At 42.3% G+C, this 26,046-nt stretch overlaps 1 protein-coding gene, 1 long non-coding RNA gene and 1 other non-coding gene across 3 annotated transcripts; 2 read left to right on the plus strand and 1 right to left on the minus strand.

Annotated features, from left to right (window-relative positions):
* Nucleotides 1-13,534, minus strand: LOC134879201 (shaker-related potassium channel tsha2-like). Its single transcript, XM_063905563.1, has 4 exons — nt 12,891-13,534; nt 11,641-12,138; nt 8,369-10,957; nt 1-4,259 (listed from the first exon to the last, which is right to left on the minus strand). Exons 1-3 carry the CDS (start codon nt 13,320-13,322, stop codon nt 10,475-10,477), a joined length of 1,413 nt encoding a protein of 470 aa, XP_063761633.1. The 5' UTR covers nt 13,323-13,534; the 3' UTR covers nt 1-4,259; nt 8,369-10,474.
* Nucleotides 6,985-12,504, plus strand: LOC134879203 (uncharacterized). The gene is made up of 2 exons (XR_010167807.1): nt 6,985-7,035; nt 11,647-12,504. It is a non-coding gene; the product is annotated as an uncharacterized LOC134879203 (long non-coding RNA).
* A 6,106-nt stretch (nt 13,535-19,640) lies between the features above and the next one.
* LOC134879568 (U5 spliceosomal RNA) lies at nt 19,641-19,752 on the plus strand. The gene has a single exon (XR_010167853.1). It is a non-coding gene; the product is annotated as a U5 spliceosomal RNA (small nuclear RNA).
* Nucleotides 19,753-26,046: the final 6,294 nt, after the last annotated feature.

Here is a 26,046-nt window from a genome sequence, read left to right on the forward strand (position 1 = left end):
TCTGGTAGAAACATAAAGCCTCGTCACTTTAATATACATCATGTCATATTATACAAATCATTTTCAACATTGCAGTACGTTAAAGAGAAAGAAAAAAGGCCACATTAAACGTCGTCACAACGATCCAGAATGACTCTGTTGTACATATACAGTGTACGTACGATCCCAAGACATACTTTACATCAGGAAGGACTTTGTTTACTTCATACAGTGAAACACACGGGAAAATATCATCTGAGATTCAAACACTGACGACACAGGTTGAGGTTTTGCAGACAGAAAACCCCATGAGACAAACACACCTCAAATACATGAAGGTCTATGAAATAATTTGACTTCTTTTTTCAGTCTTTCTCTGTCCTCTTTTAAAACCCACCGTTTTTTTATCTGGAGCTTCAAAACTAAGATTAAAGCCAGTAAACAAAACCTGATTCTTCTCTTTACAGCGGAATAAGAAACAGCTTGAGTTGTTCAGATGTTCTGCGGAGGTGAGTCTGAATTAGGAACATTCATTCATTTACTCATCAGCAAAAGCTGTCAGTGTACATCAGGGGCGTCCAAACCTTTTCACTGAGGGCCACATACAGAACAACATACACAGGTCTGGGCCCCTCACTACAGGAGGCCTCATGAGTAAGTACAAAAATCAATCAAATGTAGGTAAATTATACTTGAAACATGAACATGCTTTAAGGAAACATCCCAGCTCTTCATAGGGTTTCATTTATTTACATTACAGCTCATTCCTTACAACAGAAAGCCTCAGAGGCTGACAATAAGGGGGTCGATGAGGGGTCTATTTCCTCTTATGTGAACACGTCTTTTTTATTTTGAACTCAGACTTTAACAAAACATTGTTAGAAAGTGTTTTCAACTTTAGTTGACTGAATTTATTTGAACATTGGACTCAGTGCATGAATACTCCTGTGTTATTGAATGCTTTTATATATTTAAGAAGGGTAATATAAGAAAGCACTAGTTTCAAGTGTTGGCCATATTCCGTTATACTTTTAGAATTTGCTGAGGGCCACATAAAAGTGGCCCCCGGGCCGTAGTGTGGACCACCGCTGGTGTAGTAGTTTCACTTTCATTCAAAGAAACTTTCGCTGAGTCGTAATTAACAATTCTACCATCGGACAGCACAAATAAAGATAAATGCACAAAAGTATAAAAATAAAATCACAGTTTTATTTTTCTCTTGCCTCCAAAGAAAATAGAGAGGAATGTCGGTTCAAAAAAACAAACTAAGGAAGCTCAAAAGGGACATAACTGCAAATATCTTTTTAGGCAAAAACACAACTTTTTGTTCCAATTTTCTGAAAATATATGAACTCAAAGTATGTATCTGGAGTTGTACAGATATTATTATTGCATGTCACTTGTTTGAAACTTTTCCCCACAATTTGGGGTAAGAAGTGTCTTGCCCAAGGACCCGACGGCATGCTGACTGCAGTGGGGATCGAACCTGTGCTCCCCTGATCAGCGCACTAACGCACTGAGCCACGGATATCCTAGAGACCTGATATTGTTATTTTAATCTTGAGTGCATGAGATAACACCAGGGTTTATCTTTGTACCATTTCTTTTATTTCCTTTCCTCTCCAACCAGCAACCAGGAAGACGAACTGTACATTCAATATATTCATTTACATTATTTCTACTCCACGGCCTCCCCACAGTGCTAATATAACTACTACCGGTCTTCCTCAGATGCATTTGATAGGGTAATCAACTGAATCAGGGTATGATTAAGGCACTAGTAACTCCATATATACACAGTTTGATCAACCAGACGAATCCCTGCATGCTGACGATACTCTACTATCCATGCATTATTGCTAATCATCAAACCCTCTGGTTTCTGTCTGTTTTTGAATATGCAGTTTAAAGTGTGAAGCTTCTCAGAGCATAGCATTTCAAATCCAAACTCTGCAGGGCTTTTTATTTTGTTTACGAACATTTTTGTTTTACAAGAAGTCGGTTTGTTGACCCTCATGAAACCAGTGAACTTCAAATGGGATGGATTTCCTGTTTGTGTAAGACTGGTTTCTCCACTTGCAACACAGGTAGGTTTACTGTCGTAGACATTAATTAAAGTTGGGCTTTACAGATCCATCCCTTCATCCCAACACCATTACACCCCAGCACTGGCACCCAGTCCAGTGCAACGTTTAACATCACATGAAACACCAACCAGACACAGATAAAGCACACACCTGCATGTGAAGTCGTCTGAAACACCTGGAGATCCATCGGAATAAACAATTATCAAAATAGATCACAATTGAACAGATTGTCCAAAATAAAAACAACTGGAAATAAAATTTAAAAACTGAAGAAGGAAATCAATCAGAAATTCATTTTGCTTTCACACCGACGTTCCCAACCCTTCACACTATTGCTTCTGATCGTTGCATGAGAAAAAGATGGATGGGGACGAGTCTGAGCTGGAGCTGGTGATGAAGATGACCTCTGAGAGCAATGGTTGTCACATGGTGAGGATGAACCGACACGACTGACTTTAAGTCTTTAGTCATGAGGACATAACGTACAGTTTGCAGAATACATTAATCATTTCACTAATGCAGAGTCACAGCTCATCAGCCCCCCCACCCTCCCGGCAAAGCAGAAAACACAACAACTCAAAACTGCAGAGCTGATGCTCGGGGACTGATGGAAGATTTTGCTGTGATTTTTATGGAAAAAATATTTTTGTTCCCAAAAGTTCGATATTGTTTGAGAAGCGATACGTCAAGGGCATGCTAGCCTAGCTTAGCTTAGCACAAAGACTGAAAGTAAAGGGAAACGGTTAGCATTTATTGGGCTAGTAAATAAAAACAAGGAAGAAAAACTCCTGATCTGTTCCAACGAGGTTTGTCTGTGTTTGTATCTGTTGTTTGTATCTGTTGTTTGTATCTGTTGTTTGTATCTGTTATCTGTTGTTTGTATCTGTTTGTTTTGACTTGTATTCATGAAGCTGTTCATCGTAGCTTCACCACCTGTAGCTTCATTAGCTCGGTTCAGTTAGTTCTTTTCTCTGCAGGATTAGTGAAAAACTACAAGTCCAATTCTTATACAATTTGGTGGAAGTCTGGAAGCCAGAGTCAGCTTCAGAGTTTCTTCTGGTTGTTTGTTGTTGTTGTTGTTGTTGTTGTTGTTGTTGTTTAAGGCTGGCCGTTTCCCCTTTCGTCCTGTCTTTTCTTAAGCTAGCTATCAGCATCTTCCATCATAGCATAAAGTCAGTTTATCTTCAATCTTTACACGATTTATCTCCTTAAGACGGGTTTACCCACTTCATTTTATCAATGGTAAGAAAATGGCTGCCCTTAAATGAGAAACACCATCAGTCCCACTCGCTGGTGCAAACACTTAACAAAGCACACCATGTGCGAAGTAAACGGTCTGCAGCTACAGGTATCGTGGTTTCATAAGCTTCACCTCGAGCATTATTTGGGATTCTCTACGCCCTGTACAGAGTGATGTGTGATATCACAGGGCAGTTTTTAGAGGGCTTGAGTTGCACAGGTAGAGAAGCATTCAGATCACAGCGGGACACGATCAGGGTTTGCTTCTGTCGGTGATGAGCGGACACTGAGGTAGATGTTATCAATAATAACAGATTTACAGCATTGTGATCAAAAACCCATCAGACACATTCAAAGGAAATCAAAGGTCTTATCCTCCCGTACAAACATCCTTCTCTAAGGGGCGGTGTTAACCTTTTTCTAAAGTGTTTCAGGCAGGCAGACGTTTTCATCAGAGCTGCCAAGGCAAACATTAAAATAAATGAAATTAAAATTAGAAAAAATGTTAAAAATCTACAAAATAATTAAACTATTCCTTTCCTTATAAAACATATACAGTATGATCAATTAAAAAATATAGATTTAGTGCCTAACTCCACCAGCCAACATGAATGATTGAACACATCGATGACGTTGTTCCCGTGTTTCTGTCTTCTGGTCACATGCTCTACTCTCCCAGCATGCTCCTGGTTTGGATATGAGATGTGACAGGACCTACGGACGAGAACATCTCCCCAAAATACATGTTTTTTCACGAACATACGAAGGACTCCGTTAGCCAGCAGACATGTTGTAAATACGAAGATTCAAGTAGCGTGTGTCGTACCTCAGAGTCCCGCGGCCTCTCAGCCTTGTACGAGTCTCTGTCCCCTTCACCGGAGGAAGGAGGAAGAAGAGGAGGAGGGAGGACGGGAGGTGGAATCTGGGGTTTGACGAGGTGGAGGGTTTCTTCAACTGGAAAACAGAAGCAGTGAAACAAGACTATAACATCCAAGCATGCAGTTCCTCTAACGGCCACTCGAGGCGCCCCAGCGTCACGGTCCGTCTCTACAACTTTTTAACCCTAATTATTTATTTTTTTAAAACGAGACATTTTTCTAATAAGTCATAATCATAATGTCCCTTGTCTCCATCTCACACACACACACACACACACACACACACACACACACACACACACACACACACACACACACACACACACACACACACTCACACTCCAGGCCATCATCCATCAGCAGTCACATGCTGAAGAAGCAGAGCCAAGGACAGGACGAACCATCACTTCCTGTGTGTTCTGTTTTCTTCGAGAACACTGAAATATTTGACTGATCCCGGAGGGAACAGAGGACCAACACAAAGAGCCTGGACACCCTCTTCAAATGTTAGCAGGCCGTTTAAATGTAGAAGTGGCACCAAAGATGTTCTTTAACTGATTATAAGCATTGTCGGTTAATTAATGACTTCCTGTTTGTTAAGTGGGAGTTTTATAGAGCATGTACATTTTAAAACTAGATCTCTTCAACGCTGACAAACATATTTTGCATGTTGGGTTTCAAAAAAACATCATACTTTTACTACTGTACAAGATCTGAGTACTTCTACTTTCACTCGAGTTTTGTAACCAGTTTACTGATGATTGGTCCCCTATGACATCACTACATTTAGACTCAGTGTAAGGCTCTACTGACGGCTCTGGGGGCCTCTGAGATTGATCCTCTTGGGGCCACAGCAGGTTGTAATCCTGACCCAGTTCATGCTCAGGTGGCAGATATGGACACCGGTGGGAAGCTTTGATAAAAAGTCTCCTGCAGGAAGTGATAAATGCAGCCGGACAGCCGAGCAGACGGGTGCTCGAATAATCCAGAGGTTCACAGCTGGCCTCTTTCAGCCTGGCTGCACAGCGTCCATGCAATACATATTATAGGACATAATCGATATCTGAGTGAGGTTATGTGACCGGGTGAGGATACGGCTATAAATCTGTATTTATGTACATTTGATTTTACTGCTGCCTAATATTTTATAATATTTCTGTGTATTTATTTAATTTTGTAAACGCATAAAAAACAAGTATTTATTTTCTTCCTTATTTATTTTTTATAAAGCAGCGTTTATTTATTATTAAACTTACAATTAATAAATATGTATATTTTTAAGTCAATCATAAAAATGAGGAATATTAAACCATATACAAAATAAATATCCGTCCAATAAGAATAAATAAATCATCCACATTGTAGGGTTCATTTTTGGGGGATTTTAAAAATAATTTTCCAGCAGCTGAATATAATTTGAGCCTGCGTAAAAAACAACAACAACATTCTTTACATTGCTGTTGTTGTTGTGGTCCTGTCACCGTGGCGACCAGCAGCTGTGTGTTTTAGTGTGTCAGCTTCAAGGTCTGCAGCCGCCATGCATCAAGTGTAAGTGACACAGGGTTCCTTAAATACCGGCGACCTCTGACCTGCAGCCACAAACCTGTCATACCACTGCTGCACATAAATAATAACGACAAATAAAATAACAAATAAAATAAAATAAGATGATTCATAAAATAAATAACAAATACAAACAAAACAATTAATTGAATAACTACGTTTTTCTACATAAATATTAATGATATAAATATATATAAGTGTGTCCACCAGCTGGATATTTTGTAGTTGTACAACACTTTTAAATACTCCCATCTAAATTTAGGTTTTGTTTATTTTATATTTTTTATCTGTATATTTTGTAGTCAGTCATTTTTTCTTTTTTAATGTATTTTTATAAATGCAATAAAACAACTTGAGTTGGGTCACCAGATAATTACAGATTAATAAATTTAAATAAAATTAATAAATCAATAATTTAATTCAATAAGTCTGAAATTGACATACCACATATTTTAAATAAAATAAAAATAAATACAAATATAAAAAAGAACTGAAAAGTTTAAGTAAAACAATGTGCATCTTGTTCCACAATATAACAACAATTAATATATTCAAATATCTATATTACAGTATATGCATTAGTGTAATAAACCCTATTGGCACTGCAGGTGTTTTAAGCGCTCTGTCTCTGTATGTGATCCAGCTGCAGGGAGCTGCTGCCCTCTGCCGGATCACATCTGTACTGACAACACCCTGCACACCTGTCCGCAGGGAAATCCTGAAACCCTCACAGTAAAAATACTCTTCAACAGTATTCATCATCTGACATGCAGACGTTTATCCAGACCTCTGCCTCGAGCTCCTGATAAAGCGCTTCATAAATATAATGTATTAGTAGTAGTATTGTTATTAGTATGGTTCTTCGAGCTTATCTATCTATTTCTAAATACTACATAAAAGTATTTCAAAACCACTTCCAAGAAAGTCAAAATGTCTGAAAGGGAAACTTTGTCAAAGACAGAACTCAAACATCTTTAACACTTTGAATATTAAAAAAGAAATCTTTTCCACAAAGAGGTGTTTTATTATTCTATATTTTGTTTAAATGTTGTTTTTATTATTGGTTTATTTATTCTATATTTGAATTTAAACTATGTTATTGATAATGGGTTAGATCCTGTAGGTACATTTGTATTCCACCACGCTCCACCTCCAGTCCTGTAGATGGCAGTAATACACTTTGCTGCCAACCAACAGAAGAAACCCTCTTAATTTTAGCAGGGTGCATTCTGGGAGATCTGATACTCAGGTGTTCAAATGCATCCTGTCTGCCTTGGAGGTGACTTCCTGTAAGTAAAGTCACTGAAACATAGCATTGTGTTGCATTTAGAAAGCTGGCAGGTTGGTAACCAGTAGCTGGATTACATCATGAGCTCTGATTGACAGCGTCATGTTTAATACTTCATAGGAATCTTGCTTTGGTTTATGTTTGCATTCCACAGTCTGGTTTATGTGAAGGCCTGTGTCTCTGCAGTCTTACAAAAGGAGCTTCAGAAAAAGTCAGTCTTTGTGTTTTTAATCGAGGACTTTTGAATGTTAGCATGTCGGTTAGCACTGCTTAGGATTACTCATGCTAAGGCAGCACAACTGTTGTGAACACCTCTCCTTTAAATGTATGGAGGGATTTATTCCTACGTAATACTGCAGCTCTTGAACGCAGCATAGTGGAACTATGGAACCTCGGCTCAGCAACTTCTAACAGCTAATCAGAGGTGTAAGTAACTAAGAACATTTACTCAAGTCCTTAAGTACAAATGTGAGGTACTTCTACTCTACACTACATGTATTTATCACCTTTAGTTGCTAGGCAGATTAGGATTAATGATGGTAAATATAATCAGCCCTTAAATCAGACTGTAGTTCCCCTGCAGTAAATCCAGCAGCTACCCTGCAGTATACAAAGCATTCAAACTAGCTGCACCTTTACCAGCTCTGAGAACACTTTAATGATCAATCATTATAAAACATATCAGAGATATTATTCTGAAATGGACCAATCAGACAATGACTACTTTTACTGTCGCTACTTTAAGTACATTTAGAGGAGAGTACTTTCTACTTTCACTGGAGGAACATTTAGAATACTTTCACTGTGACAGAGTATTCCTACACTCTGGTACTTCTACTTTACTCAAGAACAAGATCTGAGTACTTCTACTTTACTCAAGTACAAGACCTGAGTACTTCTACTTTACTCAAGTACAAGACCTGAGTACTTCTACTTTACTCAAGTACAAGACCTGAGTACTTCTACTTTACTCAAGTACAAGATCTGAGTACTTCTACTTTACTCAAGTACAAGATCTGAGTACTTCTACTTTACTAAAGTACAAGATCTGAGTACTTCTACTTTACTCAAGTACAAGACCTGAGTACTTCTACTTTACTCAAGTATAAGATCTGAGTACTTCTACTTTACTCAAGTATAAGATCTGAGTACTTCTACTGTGATGTATCTATCAATAGATGTTAAACCTGACTAAATGAACTTCCACCTCGGTCAACGTTAAGTCTCAAAAACCTTTTCTATTACCACAAGTCTTAACGTCTAAACTTCATTGTAGAAACCATAACTCTTCCAGGAGTTTGGCGTTACATTTGTGTGAACCATCATTTACTCACCTCTCTTTGTGACGAGACGTCCTGTCGTTGGTCGTCCATCGTCTGTCCGTCCGTCCATCAGATAATAATCCAACATCTCCAGGAAACTGGTTTTAAATCCCTCACTTTCTTCCCAGAAAAGTCTCCTTCTTCTTCCATAAGCTTTTGAGTCCAGAATATGAAGTCAGGTGCTTTAATGAGAGGGGTTTTTAAGGAAGCCTCAAACACAGCAGGGGACCGGTTGATGAAGTATTGAGTTTTGAAAACCCTTGGGTCATGTGACTGGAAGATCATCATCTAATTGGACGTTTATTTAGACTGGATTTGCTTAAGACGCCTAAAATTGGGGCAAGTTTTAAATATCAATAGATTTAAAACACAAAATAATTGGTGTTTGGTAAGGAATGGTGTTTCCTGAAGGTAAATTCATTTTTGATTTCAAATAAAATAACCAATGAGAAAAATTCCCATTGTGGCACCTTTTACCTTCCATACATCGCATTTTCTACAATCTTTTTTTCCAGATTGATTTAGTTTTTGTTAATTAAATGTTTGCTTTGCCATACAAACAATGAAGAGAATGTCTCATTGACTCAAAAGTGTCCAGCTTAAGACATTAAATGAGTATCTTGGGGTTCATATTGGGCAAATCCATCCCAAAATCAGCATCAGTCGAGCTCTAAAACATCTCAAACTATTGAATGTGACAATTTCCTTTCTTGTTCATTATATCCTGTCTCTTTAAATATAAAAATATAAGCTCAGTAATGTCTTTGGGGACTTGTAAAGGACATGTCTGGTTATTTGATTGTCATCTGTAACCCTAACATCTCATAATTGGAGCATCACGTGTTTCGATGAAGTTATTACTATTATTTAATGTTTGTTTTCTGGTGAAAGTTGAACTGAGGCTCTGGACTCAGACAACATGGAGGCTTTCTGCGCAACATGGTGGTTTTTTCGTGGCCTCGTCCTTCACTCCTGTGTCAGAGAATACAGAAAAGTCTGGAAGGTTGCTATAGAAACTGCTTCGGTTGAATCCGTGGAGGCGCAGTGCTGTGTTTCCTCCACACGGTGGCGCTGTTGGTTTGGATGTTTTTTAAATGCTTGAAGAAAACAGTGCTTTTTTTTGGTGTATTTTAGATTAAATTGGTCCTGTTTTGTGTCCCTCGTCCTTCAAATATTAAAAAAAGCAAATGTAAACTTTAAACCTGCATTAATTTGGTAATAAATTACTCATTTACTAAGATAAACATTAAAAATAACATTAGTAAAGTGCTACAGCTGGCTGTCCACTCAGGCCGTGCGTGAGGGAAGACAGTATTTGGAGAAATGTGGATTATAATCAGAGGTGGAACTATGTACATTTATAAGGTACTTCAATGTTCTGCTTCTGTGTACTTCTACTCTTTACTGATCAATCATTATAAAACATATCAGAGATATTATTCTGAAATGGACCAATCAGACAATGACTACTTTTACTGTCGCTACTTTAAGTACATTTAGAGGAGAGTACTTTCTACTTTCACTGGAGGAACATTTAGAATACTTTCACTGTGACAGAGTATTCCTACACTCTGGTACTTCTACTTTTACTCAAGTACAAGACCTGAGTACTTCTACTTTACTCAAGTACAAGATCTGAGTACTTCTACTTTACTCAAGTACAAGACCTGAGTACTTCTACTTTACTCAAGTACAAGACCTGAGTACTTCTACTTTACTCAAGTACAAGATCTGAGTACTTCTACTTTACTCAAGTACAAGACCTGAGTACTTCTACTTTATTCAAGTACAAGATCTGAGTACTTCTACTTTTACTGAGTACCAGAGCTGAGTACTCCTCCCTCCTCTGATTATAATCCACCCTAAAGGAACAGTTTCTGGATAACTGGATCATGACTGAATGGTTCCATGTCTTGGTGGGAACTCTCCCACAGCGGGTACTGGTTAATGGGTTATAACCGGTTCTTAATGATCCCTTCCTCCTCTCAGGCGTAATGGAAGAACAGTTGTTGGATAAATGAGGAGTCCAATCCCTCCTAAATGAATCCATGTCTTGGAGCAGAAACTCGGATCCTGTTTCTTCTCTTCAGTCTCCATTGAAACCCGAGCTGGTCCTCCTCAGACGTCGGTCAGCTTCCCGCGGTAGACTTTGCTCGGGCTGCAGTTGGTGTGCTTCAAAGACTCCTCGTCCTCCTCGCCGCTCTCCAGGAAGTCGGCCTTGCAGAGGGAGGGCTTGCTGTCGCCGTGCGGCTCGTACTGCTGCCCGCAGGTCACGTGTTTGTACTGGAACGTCTCCTCGTGGTCCGTCTCGCGGTGGTAGAAGTAGTTGAAGTTGGACACGATTACGGGGACGGGCAGCGCGATGGTCAGGACCCCGGCGATGGCGCACAGCGACCCCACGATCTTCCCACCAATGGTCACCGGACACATGTCCCCGTAGCCCACCGTCGTCATGGACACCACGGCCCACCAGAAGGCGTCCGGGATGCTGGAGAAGCCGGAGTGGGGGTCGTCCGTTTCTGCGAAGTACACGGCGCTGGAGAACAGGATGACTCCGATGAAGAGGAAGAAGATGAGCAGACCCAGCTCCCGCATGCTGGCCTGTGGAGAGAGACACACCTTCAGATCAGAAAGCCCGACCAGAGAGCCTTCACTGTCCTCGTACACAGATATGAAACCAGACAAACAATAACAACACGTCAGGAGGAAGAAGGTCAACAATCATCGGGGTAAACAAAGTGAAGAGCACTAAAAAAGTTCTACAGCGCAGATCCTGCCTCTCTGAGATCTGCTCTGCTTTTACAGCCGTGCTCTCTCTTCAGGGTCACACTGACATGCTCCTCCTGTTGTTGTTGTTGTTGTTGTTGCTCAATAAGCACTGAGGGTGTTCTCTTAACCAACAACCAAGAAGTTTCATAATGACTCCTTTTAGTCTTTCAGTTTTGCCTTCAGCTGCTAAGATCTCTGAGACACTTTGTTTAGGTTACTGGTGTTTAGTTGGGAAAGTGCATCCTCCACTAAAACCAGTGTCTTCCTCTGGCTGAGTATGTTAAGCTTCACTTCTCAAATATCCATCCATCTCTGTTCCTGTTCCTCTCCCTATCACTGAACTCTACTGTCTCTAATTAACAAAATCATGATGTGCTACTACTGCCCCCTGCTGGCCTGGAGGAGTATTTAATTACTAGGCCAGACACTCAACAAGTGGCGATCTCTCCCGGCACACTGGTTTAAAATCCCTGCTCTAATGACCCTCATCATGTGTGATTGTTGTTCTACTTCACCTGCAGGGTTTTCCCAAGGATCTGGAGCCCCTTGGAGTGTCGCGACAGCTTGAAGATCCGGAACACCCTCACCAGGCGGATCACCCGCAGGATGGCCAGCGACATGGCCTGCTGCCCGTTGCCCTGGTGCTCGGCCAGCTCCAGCCCCAGCGTGATGAAGTAGGGCATGATGGCCACGATGTCGATGGTGTTCATGATGTTCCTGAAGAAGGCGGCTTTGCTCGGGCTCGCCAGGAAGCGCACCAGCAGCTCGAAGGAGAACCAGATGATGCACAGCGTCTCCACGATGAAGAACGGGTCGGTGAAGGGGTTCGGCTTCTTGAGCCGCGTCGAGGTGCCGTTGATCTGCTCGGACAGCTGCAGCTGCGAGTCCTCCCGAAACTCCGGCAGCGTTTCCAGGCAGAAGATCACGATGGAGATGAGGATGACGAGCACGGAGACGATGGCGATTCCACGCGCCGGCCCCGAGCTCTCCGGGTACTCGAACAGGAGCCACACCTGGAGAATCATAAATTCACTCAAAACATTAAAAGAAAGTACCTGTTCAGCCATGTATTTAAATTTAGGGATCGTTTCAGTTCGTCTAACTTTGTATTTAATGAAAGTTAGATTAAATCTGCATATTTTCTATATTTGTTAATGGCTTTCACACTTCTATTGTATTTTAAGCCTAATTTTCAATAATACGGCCAAGTAAGACAAAGGTTTTGAATATAAAATAGTTCTTGGTCAGTCAGTCACTTATTGACGGTCCCTAAAGGAACCCCATTTTATGAACGGGAACGCACATTTAATTCATTTTTTAGGGCATTTTGAGAAACTTTGTGGTAGTTTTGACCTAATAAATGTTTTTATGCACCAACAGCATCTTGTTTGTGTTGACTATATTTAGCACATCTGTACACAAGCTGCTTCTCATAGTCTTCCACAACAACACTGCACATGTTTTATTTTAGTGAATCCAATACATGTAGATAATGTCTCTGTCTTAAAGTTTTTTGGTTGTTTTTTCTTACTTTTAATCTTCTTGAAGGCCAGTGCGTCCGTGTTAATCTGCCTGGCAACAGACCTGATATGTGTTATTATTGTGACTGGTTCCAGCACCGTTTACCTTCCTCTCATATCTAAAGCATGGAGACTAAATATCAACCTGAACACCAGCAGGAGATAGTAGACTCTTTGGGTTATTTTTCTGACACTTTGAAGGACTGTAAATCAGAAATGGAGTTTTAGTTAGTTTAGACACAAACCTGCCGCTGGAAGTCGCTCTCCGGCAGGGGGCGCTCCTCCTCCTTAATGAACCCCTCGTCCTCCTTGAAGTTCTCCACCACCTCCTCTCCCAACTCATAGAACTTGATCTCCTCCATGAAGATGTCCACGGGTACGTTCACCGGCCTCCGCAGCCGCCCCCCGGACTGGTAGTAGTACAGGATGGCGTCAAAGCTGGGTCTGTTCCGGTCGAAGAAGTACTCGTTGCGCAGCGGGTCGAAGAAACGCATCCTCTTCTTCGGGTTCCCGAGGAGCGTCTCCGGAAACCGCGCCAGCGTCTGGAGCTGCGTCTCGAAGCGCAGCCCGGAGATGTTGATGAGCACGCGCTCGCAGCAGCAGTCCTGGTTCCTGGTGCTCTGCTGCGGGTCCAGAGCGACCGTCTCATCCAGGTTCTCCCCGGGCACCACGGTCATGGTTCCCCGGTGGCTCAGTGCGCCTCAACGCGCCGCCGCTCCTCCAACGCTCCTCTGCCGCTCCTCCTGTGCGTAATTTGGCCCCTGCGCGTCTTTTTCTTCTTCTTCTTAGTCTTTTTTCTCTTCTTCGTTTCTCTGTGTCACGTCTGCAGGTGAGCTGGCTCTTCTGGCATTGTGTTGCCCTCCCCCCCCCAATGCGCTCCTCACCTTTCCGCGTCCTCTCTCTGCCGCGGCTGTCTGGATTGTCACATTCAGCGCATCCTTAAGCAGGCAGAGCCCTCCCCGCGCTGACGTGTGTGTGCACTCACACTGAGGGGGGGAGACACACACACACACACACACACACACACACACACACACACACACACACACACACACACACACACACGCTCGTTATGAATCCAGTCCAGATATTCAGCAACAAGCGTGCCTCCTGTTTCAAGTTGTTTCTTTGGGTTACTGCTCGTTTATTTTGAATTGCTGTTTATTGATATTTTTGATGCCTATTTAAATTACACTATCCTACATTTACATAATTAAGATCCAGCCTTGAATTCGGCTTACATTTAAAGCTTATTATTTGCATTTCTGATAAACGTCAGCAGGCTTTATTGGGTTCTGATTTCCGGTAAAAGACTGTTTATTATTATATATTTAGTCTAAGGAGCCGAATTCTGCGTTATGTTTGGATCAGTTTGGGTGTTTATGACCCTGCTTTACATGTTCTGTCTAATATGTGCCTCTCTGAGAAACCTCTTCTTTGGGTTTCTACTGATTGCTCTTAACCTTCCTGTGTGAAAACAGAATATTTATGATGATTTGAAGTAGTAAACCGGTCACATGTTTACCCAAACACAACAGGAGACACATTAAAACCTGTAAACGCGAGGAAACGTGGACGCGCAGAGCTGGTGCGTAATGAACCTGTTGTCTCCAGCGCGCGCCGGCTCAAGGTTATGCGCGTGGGTTCAGGTTTAAAGTGAAACGCGGTGTGATGTTTCCAAACACCGGCATGCAGTCCGGAATGGAGGCGTGAAAAAAACCCGTGAGATATCATGCAAACAAACACGCGCTCTTCATGCAGGGAACGGTCGTCTTTCATTCATGCTTTGACCTGAACGGGTACCTGTTGTCCTCCTGCAGCCAGACCTCCTCCGCGAGGCTCTGCAGTGACGCGTCCCTGCTGCTGCGTGCAGGATCAACACAAACACAGCTTCATGCTTCACTGTGAGGAGGCTCATCTCTCCCATTCATAGAAAACAGGAGGTAATCTCGGGGTGTCATTTAGGGACCGTCGTTAAATGACTGTAAACATGTGACTGAAAACCTCTGTGCCTACCCACCCATAGAGATCTGTATTTAAGAGAATACAGTAAATGTGTTCATGGAGCAGAGCTGCTTGGAATACTAACGTGTCAGGAAGGGATTTTACTCAAGAGTATAGGCAAGTTATTTCCATAGCTTCCCTATCATGTGAACCAGTGACTCTGACTCAAACCAGTATTGCACAGTGTTTTCTATTTGAATTCAACTCCATTGATATTCCAGTGCAGAGCTGTCCGACTTGCAATGATGCATTGATTTAAAAACAAGTGTCCGATTGCAAAGAGGCTGTTGGAAAAACCAGACTTTTCCCTAAAGATATTCCTAGTCATGTCTCTGAGAGGAAGGTAGACGCTGATGTGAAATAATAACAAACCATCTTTAGAGAAGTGCATAAAGACCTATTAATCAGTGTTTGAAGGTAACCGGAATGTAAAGACCAGTTCTCCAGTCCGAGTCATCATGTTATCTGAGTGGAAACACTCTTTTTAATTTAGCTGTTGGTTTGGTTCTTATCAATCCATATGGTCGGGGTGTCTCTGCACATCTTTACACTGGGAATAGTGGGGGCACACGGACAGGGTCCTCCAGACTGGTAAAAACGACCACAAATTGTCTCAGAATTCCCCCCAAAACAATATAAATGTACCTGCTCCTTAGGGACCGTAATAAATGAACATTAAGTGAACAAAATCCCATTTTAGTTTAAATACATTTGGCTATTTTGTCTGTAATGGTGGAAATTAAGCTCAACAAATAAGTGTGTTTTATGAAGTGGGACAGCAATTCAGAAAAAGCCAATTTAATCCCATTTGAGTTAAATCCAAAGTATTACATTTAGAGTTTAATCTAAACAGAATCTTAAAAGAGTACCGCTAATGGTCTCCAAATTACAAGCATGTCGCAGCAGAAACCAGAGATTTATTCCCTGGTTTTTTAAAGTCTCCGAGAGGAAGGTAAACAGAGCTGCAACAAGTCAGCAAGGCCACGAAGAAACCGAATGGAAAGAAGGGAGAGTTTCTGGGCTGCAGCTCAAAGCAGTGACGTGCTCTCCCAAAATAACTGGATTTCTCTCCGGGCTGCAGGAAAAGTTCCTTTTCCCATGGAATAACCCGAGGGAGCAACAGGGGGCGGGGGGGCAACGCAGGAATGACATGAAGAGGAAAACACAGATTTGCATCTCTAAGCAAGAAGAGTGTGAAAGTCATGCAGATTTAATCCAACATGAAGGAAATCCAGAGCAATACAACCACATGTGTAACAGTAGAGCAACAGCCGGTGCTGTTTGTGGTGCTTTGTACATTCAAACTGTGTCGAAAGGCTTTAGAAACAGTAAAAAGGGTACCTGCCCTTTATAGGGATTTCCATTAGGGACCGTCAATAAATGCTGTTTCAGTGATGGAGACCACTTAGAGTTTCAAAACACTTTGCTAAGTCATTCAGAAAATAGAAAACCTGGAAATGGTAATAACAAAAAACACTTTCAATAATCCAGAAGAAAGTGCAACGCTGCATTGATGTGGGGTCACTGGGTCACATGATCCAGATGCTATCAAAAAAAGACCCCAAAATTGTCTCAAAATCCTTTTCCTCATGTCTTTCCTACATACACATGTGATTTTATTCCCCCTGAAGGGAATCCAAAGTAGTACAAACAATGCCTGACCGTAGACACACATCCAATGCTGTGTTTGAATGCAGACATCATGTTAAAAGTACCACGAAAGGACCCAAAAAGCCCGTACAAAATGTACTGCCCGTTCATTTAACTAGGGTTTTACTGAGGGACCATCAATAACTGCTGTTTGGGTTATTGGCTAATGGTCACAACCCAAAAAAAACAGTGACATCACAAAGTGACAACTCAACGAATGTCTCTGATTGAAACCCTCTGACTCATGCTGGAGCCTCGACTACCTCTCTTCCTGGACTCTGTTAGTTCATATACACACACACACACACACACGCGCGCACACACAGTTTAAATGTCACTGCAGGTCTCTGGAGGATCCTCTGGTCCAGGTTTCTGTTTCCTTCACAGTAACGTCGGCTTCTGCTGAGTCTGATTGCAGAAAATCCGCTCAAAGGGCAGCGCAGGATTCCCAGCCTCTGAGCGGCAGTGGATGCTTTTCCTGCAAAACCTTCATTCAGAAAGTGCTAAAATTACCACTCGAGCGGACAGTAAAATCTGTGTTGACATGTTGTTCTGGACATGTTGGAGCTGCAGGACTTCAGACATTTTCCAGAACTGTAAGCAACATCAATTATGCTGACAGCAGAAATCTGTAGATGGTGGGAAACCCGTCCAGTGAGAGGATGATGGAGTGAACGGGGAATATATATATCCAACCTAAAACTTGCATGTTTGTTTTTTTTCTTGCACACACTTCTTTTTCTCCCAAATGTATGACTTTATATCCCAAAGGACATTCATACAGAGGAGGATTAGGGCCACAAATCTCACCAAACGTGATTTCTCTGAACATTTCAACTTCTTTTCAGAATTCCAGAGGAAGTGTCTTGTATTACAAAGGATTACATCTCAGAGAAAAACTCTAATTTGAGTGATCCGTCAAAAAGTTAAATCTCCTCTGCAGTTCACATCCCATAAATTGAAGGACCACCAAAACCTGGAATTTTCTCTGAAATTGTGAAATTAAAATGTGCAGGAATGAAAGCGACTTTTCTCTGTTCCTCACGACCCGTCCTCGCTCAGCAGCGGGTGAGTCAGCAGCTGTAATTTCCCTCAACCAGTTTTATTTAATTACCCCCAGGCTCCCTGCAGAGCTGATCCCGGACCAGCAGCGAGATAAATTAAAATCAGAAACTGAAGTAAAGTCACCGTGAGATTCCCCCGACACGAGCAGATCACGAGGACGCGTCGTGTGTGCGCGTCACACTCGAGGTAATCACGGCCTAATTTCACACCACGCTTATAATCTGAGTGCATGTCTGTGTTCTGCATGTCAATGTGTTCTGTACGGAGCAGTTCGACAAAGTGCCCTAATGGAGAAAAACAACTAAAGACATAAAGTGAGCCAAAAAGGATTCAAATTGCTGACATTTAAGCAACGAGAAAGGATGCAACACTCCCAAAGAGAGAATAACCCGACCACAAAACACTCACCATAACTGATCAAATGTCCCAACCTGTCAGTAAAACCACTGAGAAAGACACATCACATGACAACACACACACACACCACACACACACACACACCACACACACACACACCACACACACACACACCACACACACACACACACACACACACACACACACACACACACACACACACACACACACACACACACACACACACACACATGGTGCAGGAACAGAATGTCGATGTGACTTTATGACAGTTAATCAGTAACTTCACTTCCAGCTTCATTAACGTGTTTTATTATAAAGTGAAATAGCGTTTGTGTTTCTGATGATGGATCTTGTTTAATGTCATAAACGAATCTGTTCCACGGCTCGCTGCAGGTGGAGACTCAGGTGGAGACTCAGGTGGAGACTCAGGTGGAGACTCAGGTGGAGACTCAGGTGGAGACTCAGGTGAAGATTCAGGTGGAGACTCAGGTGGAGACTCAGGTGGAGACTCAGGTGGAGACTCAGGTGGAGACTCAGGTGGAGACTCAGGTGGAGACGTATTGGATCACCTTATAGAAAGTACATATTATATGCGTTTAAAAATAATGATTTGTTCAAATCAGGGATGGAAAATATCCTCAAAAACATTACCCTAAATAAGATACTGAATAACCAAAAAGAGTGAAAAATGTTCACACACACACACACACACACACACACACACACACACACACACACACACACACACACACACACACGTTGGAGCCACTTCAATAACTCTTATCCACAGCAGCGGGTGTTAATGTGTGTGTTGGGGGGGGGGGGGGGGGGGAGTCCTGAAAAGCTGCTATCTGATTTTAGATGTGACGTAACGGGACGGAGATATAGGAATAGATCCATCCATCAGTGTGTGTGTGTGTGTGTGTGTGTGTGTGTGTGTGTGTGTGTGTGTGTGTGTGTGTGTGTGTGTGTGTGTGTGTGTGTGTGTGTGTGTGTGTGTGTGTCTCTGCTTGTTTGTTGTTACGCCTCGTCCACGGATCACTGAGCTCTGAATTAGAGGAGAGATCCAGATCACCAGGAGAGCAGAAGAGAGTCAAACTACCAAAAAGAGATGCAAGCCAACAACAGAGGGAAGCGAAAGGCCAAGAAGAGACATAAAACCAAGGGAGGCTACATGTCTCAGAAGGACAGGTAAACAAACAAAGGAAAGCTCTGAAAAGAGACGTGAAACTACCAAGGGGACTCTAAGCAATCCGAAAGGAAGCGAAACGTCTAGAAAAGACAGTCAAACAACAACTGTAAAGCATGCACACCAAAACATGAGATAAAAAGCTACCAAAGGGACAGCAAGACTAACCGAAAAGGGAAGAGGAACACAAAACATAACCATGAAGTGACACAAAACAGCCGAGGAGACAGCAGAGAGACGTGGAGACAAACCAGAGACAGACGCAGGACGTGAGAGACGCAGAGGAGGAGCTGCGGTCTGAGTCCGTCTCTGCGCTCCTCGTTATCGTTTAGGATATAATTGCTTCCTGGACGTCTTAATTGGGGTCATCTCACCGAGGGTAATTAAAATAACTACATTTTCATTTCTCATTATGGGGTGGGGGGGGGGGGGCATACAAACATATAATGGGACATGAACACTTTTATTTTCTGGAGACGGTATTTTGAGGGAAGTTGTCGAAACAACTACAGAAAGAATTGCTCTAAAATAAAAGTGAAAAACACCCAAACAAACGTGGTGTTTTAAACTGCTGTCTGAGGTGCGTTCCACTCGGTGTATAGAAGTCAGTGTGTGGAGTAAAGGAACGTTAACACCTTCTGTCTTGGATTATTTCCCCTTGTGTCGAAGTGAAATATTTGACCCGGTTTGATGCGCAGTCGTTCCCTTCTTACTCTGGTTTCTCTTCAAAGCGTTAAAGTCTTTCGCCTTTTACTAAAGACTGCCGTGGAGAGGAACACCTACGAGTTCACCCTGTTTTTGGTAGGCTTTGGCTGATCCTACTATTTTGTTTCCAGCAGCGGCTCAGTCAGTGGGGCTTGGACTGGGAATCGTAGGGTCGCCGGTTCAAGTCCCCGAACAGACATGAAATATGGAAGGTGGACTGCTACTTGGAGAGGTCCCAGTTCACCTCCTAGGCCCTGCTGTGGTGCCCTTGAGCAAGGCACCGGACACCTCCAATCCCCCCTCCCCATTGCTCCCCGGGCGCTGCACGATAGCTGCCCACTGCTCCTAGTACTAGGATGGGTTAAATGCAGAGGACCAATTTCACTGTGTGTGCTCTGCTGTCTGCATGTGAGGGTTCCATCCTCCCATTCTATCTGAATATCCAAGCAGCTCGTCTTTCCTGCGGTTGTGTGTTTAGCATTTGGTATTCCTCAGAGAGTTCGGGCGGTGGGAGTAAAATAAATATGTATGTAAAGACGAGTTTTATAAAAAGCAGCTGAAGATCTCTGAGGCGCCTCGAAGACAAATCAATAACACAGAGAAACTCCGGCCTTCCTTCACTGCGGGAACACAGGAAGTTCGATATTCATTAAACGCTCGTCAGAAACCACGAAGGAACTCGTGTTTACAGACGGGTCAACGTGGAATTGTATAAAACAGGGTTTGATCTGAATTTTCCTTCCTTTCAGATTTGACTTTTCTCAACTTCTGAAACATGCGTTCTTTTGCTCCAGATATTTGAGACGTTCTCCAAAATGTTACTTTTGCTTCTAAAATCATGTTCTGTTTTTTCCTCAAAATTTAGATTTGTTTTCTTTTTCAGAACTTTTGGATTTTAGCCTTTGCAGAACATTGACATGCACTAAAACCTACAGATCACTTTACAGCTACGCTGTTTGGCCTTTGGAGGTCTTCCTGCTTCATTTGTTTACATACGTTGACAGAGTGTTAAGGGTTATTCATTTGGGGGGGGGGGTCACACGGTGCAGGAGAAAGTGCTGGTCATCTGAGCCTCTGTTATTGTCCATGCAGTGAGAGGAATGGGGGGGGGGGCTATACTTCTAAACTTAGAGGAATGATTTCATGCTGCACCTGTCAAGATAAATCCAAAATAAAAAAGCAGTTATTGCAACTCAAATATAAGAAAATATATGAATGATATACAAAAGTACAATAAATATATGACATACTTTAGATTAAAATATACAATAAATACAAAAATAACAGAAATTAAATGAATTGATGTGAACAGAAGAGAAGGAATGAGCAGCTTAAACACAATGAAATGAATGCTGGTTGTTTCTAATATGTAAATAATGGTTTAACCCATTCTCCTGTTGTTTACGGTCCTGGAATCCAGACTGTCATTAACAGCTTCTCAATAAAGAGTTCTGCTTTATGAGTATCTGATGTGTTAGCCAATCATTGCAGTTTAACGGTCTGTCGTGTCCTGAAGTAACCACTGAATGATGACGGCCTGAGGGAAGGGTTGGAGGGTAATTGCTTTTCTCATTAGCGATGACAGCGGGGGGGGGGGGGGGGGACCAATGATGCGATATTATTGACACATATTGAACTGCGATAACATCCCAGCCAATTGGGTTACTGTGTCGTAATGCGGCACAAATTCCCATTTCTTGCAGTGTTAATCAAAGTGCTGGTGTATCCCTCCTGCTTTTAGGATCTTCTTCAAATGTACATACATCCTTCCTTTGCTCACGCTTTACCTTTCTACCAATTTACATTTAAATTGGTTCTGTAGTTTTTCCGTTATCCTTCAGACAGACAGAAGTAGTCCCACTAAAAAGCGACCTGTCAGAGGGGTGTTCTCAGGGAATAAGACTAAGTGGACTGGGTGTTATCACCCCCCCGCCCCCCACCTCTCCACTAATGCTGCAGGGAATTAGGTCGTTGAGAAGGACATGAAGCCCCCCCCCATCTCCAGAGTGACATTTGGCTTTGCCGACGTGACAATAAACACCCTCCTGTTTGTTCTGGAGCTGCTGACACAGAGTGTATGAGGAATCTTCCATCAGATCTGACGTCTGCAGAGAATCGAAGAGGAAACATCCTCATCTGTTCATCTCCTCCTAATGCTCGGGGGGTTGTGGTGATGATCCAAATTGACTACAACAAAAGAAGAATGACCCCAAAGACACGCTCCTCCCCTTTAATGAGGCGAGTAAAGAGGCGTTCCCCCGGAGCTCTGGTCATCACTTCGGTAGAAACGTCCCAAAGATGCAGCCTCTCTGAGGAGTCCTCCCCGGCCCAACTCAAAGTCCCATGATGCCACACACACACACACACACACACACACACACACACACACACACACACACACACACACACACACACACACACACACACACACACACACACACACACACACACACCTGTGTGTTATTGATCTGCAGCAGAGGGTCTCTGAGGAGATGGAGCATTGAGCGGCTCTCAGTGAAGGTGGAGTTTATGACATGATTTATGGCCATTAAGATTGAAAGTGAGTCCCTCCCCCTGGCCTGCACATACGTGACACACACATGAACACACACACACACACATGCTGAGTGTGATTGCGGCGGTGCATCGGAGCGTTGAGGGCTCGTCCTTGTCTCTCTGCAGCCTCGGACCTCATGAGGAAGAACAGACTCTCCTTCTGCTGCCAGAGCTCACGGCTAACGATGCATCTGAAATAGAACGGCTGATTCTGAGACGCTCGGGTTACTGAATTAAAACCTAATATCTCACAATTAGGCGTCTTCATTTGCTTCAGTTTTCCTAGGATTCATTCATTTAATTACTGCACTGACAAACGATGGTGACATGTTCACTTTCCTCTTTACTCACAGCTTTGTTATTGACACACTGACATATTAAGCATATTAATCAATTAATCAATTAACTGAAACGACTGCCAATCAATGCAAAAGTTAATGTAAAATACAAAAATAAGCCTTCATTTATCCAGACCTTTTGATTTTTCCTCATTTAATGTTTTTAAGACACTTCTTCCCAAAGCATTTTTGGGTTTTCCAATTTATTCATTAATATCGCCTCTAGAATCCAGTCATGTGTGTTTTGGGGTGATATCTTTCTGAGATGTTGAATTAGTATCCCTTAATATCTCAGTGGACACTAGAAGCAATTCAACACCTTTTTAAATGTAAAACTATATTTTGACTAAAAGAAAAACCAGGCATGAACTCTAGCTGTCTCTTTCTTATTTTACAAACTCATCTTCAGATCTTGTCCCATCAGTCTGCCGGTGAGGGGCTCACAGCGATGTCACATGGGGTGTGTTTTGTTTATTTATTTGTTGTCCTGTCAGCAGTAACGGGTTTACAGCTGCTCTCTGATTATAGTGCTGCGTTCACTGACAGCAGGTGATGAGCAAAGGGAGAAATGAACTCCAGAGACAGTAGAGTTTGTTGTTTATCGAAGTCACTCAGTTTGAATCGGTCTCTTGTAAAAGTTATTGGATTCATTATTTTATAAACAGTGTTTCTGAGAATAATTCAGAGGAAAAATGTCGGAGAAAGAAATCTGAATTCTGAGAAAAAGAAGGAAGCAAGTCGACGCAGTTTGATGGATTTCAAGGACGGAACGACCTGTTCCTATTTTCTGTTGTTTCAAATGTCAAAATAATAAAGCGTACCTTCTCTTCCCTTCTTGATGAACTTGGGCCTCCAGTTATTTATTGGACTGTTATCTGTTCCCCTTGAGATAACATTGAGCACACACACACACACACACACACACTTTATTGGGTATACACTGCAGGCGTGTTCCTGTTAAATTAGGACTGATATCGATTACTTTACATAAAGGAGCGGCAGTAAAACACTTTACTCTGCAGGTGTGATGGTATTTTGCCGTACGGTCATAAAGGAATCTGTAAAACAAACAGAGAGCAGGATGTTTGAAACTACTCGGTGCAGAAACTGTTAATCATTCAAACGTCCAGGGGAACATCTGTGGCGCTACCGTGCAGTCATCAGATAATTCAGCAATGATCAACTCCTAATGATCCGCTCACAGTCAGGGTGTGTTCGTCAAAGGTGAGATATTCACGGATGCACATTACAGGCACCAGTCCACCAGTTTGTACCAGTTTGTACCAGCTTGTACCAGCTTGTACCAGCTTGTACCAGCTTGTACCAGTTAATCCTGATGGAAAGGTATTAAAGGCATCGAGGTGCAGACTTTTTTTCTAATGGCCAAAATATGCAATTCAGCTGCAGGTGGATAAAGTTGCATTTCTATCAACGTCCTTTTTGGATTGAATGTTCCTTCATCACAGCATTGAAGTGTTTGGAGTGATTGTGCCTCTTTTATTTTGGCCCTAGGGGTTGCTCTGAAACATAGCATATAGCCCATATATCAGACAATCACTAATATGATGAAGAGAACATTTCAAAGTTAGATCTTCAGATATTTGCAAACCCCTTGGCTAACTCATTTGAATAATGCTCACGATGATTGTAAGCTATGAGCTTGTCAAATGCTCGCAAAATATATAAGATAATTGCCTTAGTTTTAGAGTTTATGACAATGAAAACGTCCTGAAGCTTGATAAAGATGGGAGGACCTGGAACAGAGCCCTGAGGAACACCAGACGTCACAAAGTGCCTTAATCCTCACACGGCTAACCAACATGTTCAGTGCCCTTGTTTAATATGTGAAGCAGCTTCAAAAAGTGACAGCAAAGTGTGACTGGATGCTGTACAACATCCTGGTGCCTTTTATATTCTCTATTCTGGGAAACAGTGAGTATATTTTGCTGTAAAAAACATGGAAACGTCCCGTGAGACTCGCTGTGGTTTCAGCACTCTCCATGTTTCTGTCTTCTGGTCTTGTTCGCTACACACCACAGAACTCGCTGACACATTTCTGAATCCTCATCAAAGTTTTTCTGCCGCTCTGCTTCTCTTTGAGGTTTTCAGAAATAACAACTGAAGGATTTCTCGAAGGTAAAACCAGCGGCCCACTCGCACTGTACAGCAGGAAGTACATCTGGAAGTAATTAGTGCTGAAATCCCCCCCCACGGTGAGTAACTGTGTGTCCAAAATCAGGAAAATATGCACATTTCTTCAGTGATAGTGCTTACATAATACGGATCAGTGTGATGGTCCAATGAACGCCGTCCGCCAGGCAAGACTCATTTTGTTTGTTTGAAAAATGAGTGGAAATATCAGTCAGCCTCCAACACAAACACTCTGAAACTGAGGAAATATGAGTACCTTTCAAACAATAACATACATCATATTTTCACTGATTATTCCACATGTTTTTATGCACATTTTTAATTTGCACATTTGGAAATCCCCGAAAAAGTATTTCTTGATGTCAAAGTTGGTGTTTGGATAAAAGCACGGCGTGCAACGATTGGTAAAGAAACATAGACGTACATGAAGTATGTGACTTGTGCTTAATACTCTCCTGTGCTCCCAAAGGTTTATACATATTATATATTATGTAAATATTTCACTTTTTCTCAGTTACCCAAATTTTGCAGAATAAATTAGTGAAAACACTGAAAATTCAAACACATCTTAAAATACAGCAAAAGGTTTGAGTCCATTTGAAGAGAAAGTGTGGTGAGGACAGATATAAAAAGACGTGGAAATAGAAGTGAGGGGAAACTCCCCCCAAAAGGTGAGATATTGACCCTGATATTATGTCAAATGTGTCAGTGTGTCTGAATGCTTGGATTAATATAAAGATATATGTATTCATCACTTAGACTGTTTCTACTTCTCTGCTCTTGCATGATTTCTATATTTCTACATCAGCTGACCCACCCCTGAAGTCTTCCACGTCCCCTCAAACCGGTCAGCTCCACGTTGTTATGTTATTTCTGATGTGCTTTAATACTGCAGCTGTCAGCGTGACGATCCTCGCTCGTTATCACCCTCAGATCCCCCCCCCCCCGTCAGTGTTTCTCTATGGGAGGATCCCCAGGGTTCGAAATAACCTGATACCATGAACACCTGCTGGGCGCTCTGTGAGGGTTTGTTTCCAGGCAGCCGCCTCTCCCTTAATTCAGTGATGCTAAAAATGAGGGGTGGGGTCGTTTTGTTTACTTGTTTGATAAAGAGGTCCTGCTCTGCTCTCTGTGGGGCTCCCTCTCCTGCAGAGGCAAAAACACATCCCAAAGTTCCGGAACACGGTGACATCACTACGGAACACTCGCGCTCCTGTTGCCTAGCGCTCCAACACCTTGACCGTGATAGGCTAAGGAGCGGGACATCTCTAAGTCGATTGAGCAATCACAACAGAGCCAGCCAGCTCACCAGTCAGAGCAGACTGGCCTCTGGTTTCAGACGGAGGGTGAGCAGAGGTGCTTCAG

Source organism: Eleginops maclovinus, chromosome 17 (genome assembly GCF_036324505.1).
Source record: "Eleginops maclovinus isolate JMC-PN-2008 ecotype Puerto Natales chromosome 17, JC_Emac_rtc_rv5, whole genome shotgun sequence".
NCBI lineage: Eukaryota > Metazoa > Chordata > Actinopteri > Perciformes > Eleginopidae > Eleginops > Eleginops maclovinus.

What these genes read in the sequence shown, in the direction of transcription:
- LOC134879201 (XM_063905563.1), bottom strand. Translation starts at nt 13,322, where the DNA reads ATGACCGTGGTGCCCGGGGAGAACCTGGATGAGACGGTCGCTCTGGAC. An exon ending in AGAGCGACTTCCAGCGGCAG is followed by an intron (nt 12,139 to 12,890) that starts GTTTGTGTCTAA and finishes ATGATTCTCCAG; the next exon opens with GTGTGGCTCCTGTTCGAGTA. An exon ending in TCCTTGGGAAAACCCTGCAG is followed by an intron (nt 10,958 to 11,640) that starts GTGAAGTAGAAC and finishes CTCTCTCCACAG; the next exon opens with GCCAGCATGCGGGAGCTGGG.